This window comes from Sebastes fasciatus, chromosome 3, assembly GCF_043250625.1.
Source record: "Sebastes fasciatus isolate fSebFas1 chromosome 3, fSebFas1.pri, whole genome shotgun sequence".
In the NCBI taxonomy this organism is placed as follows: domain Eukaryota; kingdom Metazoa; phylum Chordata; class Actinopteri; order Perciformes; family Sebastidae; genus Sebastes; species Sebastes fasciatus.
In genome coordinates, this window is record NC_133797.1 from 9,431,173 (window position 1) to 9,437,261 (window position 6,089).

The following is a 6,089-nucleotide window of genomic DNA, read 5'->3' on the forward strand; positions in this document are numbered from 1 at the left end:
TTTGTGGACCCACAGAATGTTTCTTTTTTATACCCAAATGAGGTTTATTCTATTGTAGTGTTGTCAGTTGTGAAACAGAAAATGTAGCCATATACTCAGAACATTCCCCTGGGTGCTCTCAACATCTTTCCCTATTCATTGTCTATGAAGCAGTTCAACACTTTTTACCCTATGACATCACAAGTTTGAGTTTTAGCACTTTAGTTTTTGGATTTGGGAGAGAGTTGTTTATGTTTACTAGTATTTTTGGACTGTCTTAGAACATAGGAATAACATTTTGAAAATGGACGTAGTTCCCCTTTAAATAATCTCATCTAACTTTCAGCAAGAAAGCCAAAAATGATATTTCTCAAAATGAAGAATCATTACTTTAATAGATAGACATTGCACTGAGTCATGATCACACATCCAAAATACCATTAAAGTGACACTATGTCACACAAAATCACAGAAAAAAAAATAATTGACAATAGACTTCAGCAATATGTAATGAAAACTTATTTAATTGTAAAAGGAAATCAATACAGGTTGTGGGATGGTTGCAAAATGATTCATAGAAAGACACTAATTGAAAAGCTTTAACATGTATCTCTGAAGAACAGATGTTTCACTTCAGTGGTGTGTGTTTGTGTTTATGTCTCATAAAAAGTGAGGTAAAGAATCACAAAAAAACTGCAGTGGTTTATCTCACTGAAACGCGAAGCAGGAGCTCAATGTCAAAGCAAGGCGAGCATTCCTCGCCACCATCCACAGTATAACCGCTGTAGGTCACACACTGCCGAAACAAATTAACGTGACGTCCAATACCTTGTGATGTGTGTGTGTGTGAGTGACTGTGTGCTTGTACAGATGTGTGTGAAGGCTAATACGCTCCGACAAGCTGATAACATATTTCTTGTCATATCGTTTGGCATCATTAACTAATAAAGATTGATTGCCCTTTGTTCCCCGTCAATGAGTGTTTGTACAATTGCCCTGCCGCCGTGGTGTGTGCGTGCGTCTGGGTGTGCAAGAGAAAGGAAAGAGAGGAGGAAAAGGGAGTGTTTTTGAAATGCTCAGGGCTTTCCAAACCACAGACCAGACTCTGGCTGGACCCAATCTTCTCCCATGATGCTCTGCAGGCGGAAGTCTTTGAAATACTCCAGGCGGTGGCTAAGAGACAGAGAGAGAATTTAATATAGGACAATAAAGATTTACTTTATCTTATGCACCAAACTCTTACATACACATTTGCACATTCAGTGTAATTACCCAGCTAGGTGTTGGCTAATAGTTGACGAATCTAAAAAGTGCAAGTCGGCCTCTTAATACTTTGTCATCAAAACTAGTTTTTCAAAATCTAAGTCTGGCTGCAATATATATATATATGTATATATATATGTATATATATATATATATATATATATATATATATACATACATACTGTGTATAAAAAAATGAACAGTTGAAAAAATTTCCTTTCTGGCTTTGCATGGAGGGCATTAAAATCTGCATGGAAATGATCCATCAGAACTCCATTCAGAATTTTATTTTTTTTAAAGTTGTTTGCTTGTCGTCTTGCGGACAGACCTGACAAAGCATGAATTCAGGCTTTTTACAAATCGGCATCATTTTGTTGTTATGTCGGCATCTTTTGATCTGTTTATTGTAATTAAATCACAGCACAATCTGTTTATTTTGGGTTCATAACACAGTAGCGACGTGTGGCTTGCTAGATACAGCCAGTGCAAAGGCACTGTATGTGAATACAGCTCGCCGCCGGGTGATTTTATGAAACCAGACACGACAGCGTTTGGTTTTCCGACATATCTCGGACTTCCACAACATAGACAAAGCAGCAACAGTGGTTATTTCTTCCAAGGTTCATGGAGGAAATGGCAGAAAGAAAAGTTGTTGGTATCTATGGAGACAAACCCTTTCTTTTTTCTGGCGTGTCTAGCGTGAATGAACACAAATGATGCTGGTGGTCCAACTTGCGCGAGTGAAGTTGAGTTGTGAATGCGACATTAAAAAGACGTGAGCATGTACCAGAAAGGGGAAGTCTAACGAAAGACATTGTAGAGTTGCATTATGGGAAATGTAAGTCGTCCCGCTTAACCCATACTAGGGACTGATATTCAGGAGGCTGCTTTGATTTTGACCACTGTTTTGTAAATCTTTTTTTCGTAATTTCCCCAACTTCATGAAAGTGCAATACTAAACTGTTGGAGTATCCCTTAAAAACACAACAACAATGTTTTACTATAAGTAATATCTGTGTACATGACCTCAAACAACTGTACTCATGAATTATTATACTCACAAGTTGGGTTTTTGGCCTTCCACTAGATCCGCCTTGGGGATGGGGTAGAGAGCCTCATACGTACGCTTCTCTCCTGAGCCATGGATGGCATAGGAGTTCATCTTGTTGACATTGGGAGGGAAGTACGACCAGGGGAGGAGAGCCTCACCCATCCACTTGTCCCCTTTGATCGTGGCATTAAACACCATGGGCAGTTGTTGCTGGAGTAAGAATTACAAGACAAAAATAAGAAATACTTAAACACCTAACTCAGTGTACCACTGCCCCCTTCAGTAACTCCCTCAATGTCTGCCCACCTGGAATGCGTGGCCAACTCCTGACAGCAATAATATCAGGTGCTGTCCATGTCTGAAATGAAAACACATTGTGTTTTAAGACTGTCTATAAACATATGGTCACATGGATGTTACAACAGTTAAGCTCTGTACTTACGGACAAAACTCCACTTCTAGGTAATTTACTGTAGTGCTGTCGAGGAAGAAGCACTCCACAACTGAGGAGATGAAGAAGAAGAAAGATCAGTGGATCAAGAATAATAAGAATAATTCAATGATTTGAGTCATTTATTTTGAGTGACAGCTTAACAATCTCACGTAAAAATAACAGATACATAAACTTTCAAATAAGATCTGAAGACCAGCACGCCCGCTCACCTGGCAGCAGTCTCATTATCTCCCCAGATTATAATGGGGTTGGTTTCCAATCTAATAAGTAACATTAATGAGGTCAAATATGTGGCGCTCATTAACCGGAAATCGAACTTACTTCAGGTCAATTAGATAGGATTGTTATTACTCAACCTCATTACAGGGTTTAATTGCTGTGTCACCATAATAATGATAATGCAATTACTATTATGGCCTCATAAACAGAGCTAGTCCCAACCTCTCTGTTCTCATTGGACTATATTCATAATTTTATCTCAGCTTTTAGAGTGGCCTAAAATTGCATTATACTGACTAAATCCCACCATGACTGCAATAACAATGTTATGATATAACTATTGGGGGGTGGGAACCATAAAAGCAATCTTATGCAATCTATTACAATATGCCATAAATGCAACCTTTGTGAAGTTTATAAAGTTCAGTTTACCAACACTATAGTCTGGAGAGTGACACTTTAATTGTTTAATGAAATCAGTGTAAGGACATGTTGTGGAATATGCTCACTCGCTTTTTTGACGAGACGGGCTGTCAATCAATTAAATATTTAATCACAATTAATCACATGATTGTCTATAGTTAATCACAAATTCATTTTTTATCCGTTCAAAATGTACCTTCAAAGGAGTATTTAACACTCTGATCAACATGGGAGTGGGCAATTATGCTTGCTTTACGCAAATGTATGTATATATTTATTATTGGAAATCAATTAACAACACAAAACAATGACAAATATTGCCCAGAAACCCTCACAGGTACTCAATTTGGAATAAAAAATATGCTCAAATCATAACATGGCAAACTGCAGCCCAACAGGCAACGACAGCTGTCAGTGTGTCAGTGTGCTGACTTGACTATGACTTGCCCCAAACTGCATGTGATTATCATAAAGTGGGCATGTCTGTAAAGGGGAGACTCGTGGGTACCCATAGAACCCATTTTCATTCACATATCTTGAGGTCAGAGGTCAAGGGATCCCTTTGAAAATGGCGATGCGAACTTTCCTTTGCCAAAATTTAGCATAAGTTTGGAGCAGTTTTTTATAGTTTCATATGATGCTAGTATCTTCATTCCAGCTTTAAAACTGAGCCCGCCACAACCTAAAAACTGCAAGTTGCGTTAATGTGTTAAAGAAATTAGTGGCGTTAAAACGAATTTGCATTAATGCATTAATATCGCGTTAACTTTGACAGCCCCAATAAATTGTGAATAAAAAAATTAAAAGCAATATTAAACATGAGTAAACTAGTGAAATTTTGAGATGCTGGTTTGTGGAGTTTCTTCTATGTTAAGCTAAACTAAGCTAACCATCTACTGACCGTAGCTTCATGTTGCCAGATATGAGAGTACTATAGATCTTCTCATCTAACTCTCGACAAGAAAGCAAATAAATAGTTACCAAAATGTTGAACAATCCCTTTAATAAGAAATGCATTCAAAGAACAAGTTATAACATGATTAATTACATTTTCATAGTAATACTATTACAAACTTTTGGTAAAGAAGTTATAAAATGAACTCTATTTGTGCCAATTGGTCTTCAAATATAAGTAAATCACTGAATTTGGTATGGAGATTCGTAGAATACTTTTTAAAAGATTTTGCAGTCACTTTATTTATAGACATTCATCGTGGATTTGTCAATAAATCCCCCTGTAGCCTCTTGCTACAGATATATTTGCCTGTCTATGAAGCTGTGTAATGCAGTACCATACATACAGCATCACCTTCTTACCCACCTTCATAATTCCAGAGTCCAGGGAAGGCCTCACTGGGGGGCCCATCAGGACCTGGTGGGTCATTGAAGAAGGGACCAAACATCTCTATCTTCAGCCCTCCTAGCCCATCAGAGAAAACGATCCTTATCGGGTCATGATTCACAGGATTGCTATCCCAGGTGTGCGTGATCGAGAACTCCATTCGCTTAAAAGGACTGAAAGGAAGATTCAGACAGAATGAGAACCTGTTAAGTGACATGGTGACACCGTGCAGAAAACAAACTGCAAACTTACAGAGATTGACAGCATAGCAGAATGTGGATGAGTGTCACAAACTGGAGTCCCCGAGCTAACCCCATGTTGTCAACGAGACTCACTGGTTACAGTAACTCTCGACTGTGCTCCAGCTGGGCTTCTCGTGTCTTTATATACAGGTACACCCTCTGCAAATAGGAGTTGGTTATCACATTAGGGTATTGAGAAATTCAGTTTTGTTACTCAATAATTTATCAAGATAGTAAAACTGACTCCCTGATATGGAAAACTTGGAACTATCAAGGACTATTGTTCTGCTTTCATTTCATTGGCAAGGTGCTTGTGTGTGCCTGGACCATTTGGCCACAACAATTACGCAATACAGGACCAGTTGTTGATACTGCGGTGCTTATTTGATGTTGTCCAAGATAACAGTTACAAATCCAAGGAATCTCTCATGAATTATGACATTTTTCTGATGAAATGCTTTTACTGCATTGCCTAAAAGTAGGACTAAATGTTCAATTTTGGGTATGTTAGGACTGATTCCCTACTCTGAAAGGCTGGGTGAATAAATGCCTAGGTCTCTATCCATCTATCATCTTTGCAGCCTTCTTACATACATGTTATTGTCACTCATTCATGTCTTCTATCTAATTCCCTCTCTTTTTTTAAAGTTTTGAATTACTCTAGCGATGCACCAATCCAACTTTTCAGTCCCTATACTGATAGCGATACCTGGGCTTTGGGTATCAGCCAATACTGAGTACTGATCCAACACCAGTGTTTAATTAATAAGCTGTATGCCTCACTGTGTGGAAGTGACTGGGATCATTCTTTTTTTTGTCTAAAGCAACATCAGGCATGACTTAAACATTGCTTTCATAACTTCAAAATTAACAGGAATTGCAATTCAAGTGAACTTACTTGATGTCCTTGTCGTTTCAGATTAGACCTGTTCTTAACCTATCAAGAGGACGTTGTTTACTCACAGAAAGTCAGTAAGGTAGCATAATAACCAAACTCTTTTATTGTGTCAGCAAATCACATGACCAGCTGACCAACAGCTGTCCAGCTATATTTATATCAATACGTGTGTTAACTACTTCCTGACGAAGCGTCGGGGTTGAAGACAGACGTAATCT

The 6,089-nt window shown here is 38.3% G+C and overlaps 1 protein-coding gene across 3 annotated transcripts; it reads right to left on the minus strand.

Moving 5' to 3' along the window:
- Nucleotides 1-485: 485 nt before the first annotated feature.
- On the minus strand, nt 486-6,008 carry c3h4orf33 (chromosome 3 C4orf33 homolog). 3 transcript variants are annotated; one of them, XM_074628795.1, is made up of 6 exons: nt 5,872-6,008; nt 4,711-4,904; nt 2,736-2,796; nt 2,600-2,651; nt 2,304-2,503; nt 486-1,152 (listed from the first exon to the last, which is right to left on the minus strand). In XM_074628795.1, exons 2-6 carry the CDS (start codon nt 4,889-4,891, stop codon nt 1,056-1,058), a joined length of 591 nt encoding a protein of 196 aa, XP_074484896.1. In that variant the 5' UTR covers nt 4,892-4,904; nt 5,872-6,008; the 3' UTR covers nt 486-1,055. The 3 variants fall into 3 exon arrangements, with proteins under 3 accessions (XP_074484896.1, XP_074484895.1, XP_074484897.1); XM_074628794.1 differs by lacking the exon at nt 5,872-6,008 and adding an exon at nt 4,984-5,148; XM_074628796.1 differs by lacking the exon at nt 5,872-6,008 and adding an exon at nt 5,067-5,132.
- Nucleotides 6,009-6,089: the final 81 nt, after the last annotated feature.

Coding starts and splice junctions, on each gene's coding strand:
- c3h4orf33 (XM_074628794.1), bottom strand. CDS start 5,048: ATGGGGTTAGCTCGGGGACTCCAGTTTGTGACACTCATCCACATTCTG. Junction 2,652..2,735: donor CTAGAAGTGGAGTTTTGTCC/GTAAGTACAGAG, acceptor TTTTCATTTCAG/ACATGGACAGCACCTGATAT. Junction 1,153..2,303: donor GAAGGCCAAAAACCCAACTT/GTGAGTATAATA, acceptor TCTGTCTCTTAG/CCACCGCCTGGAGTATTTCA.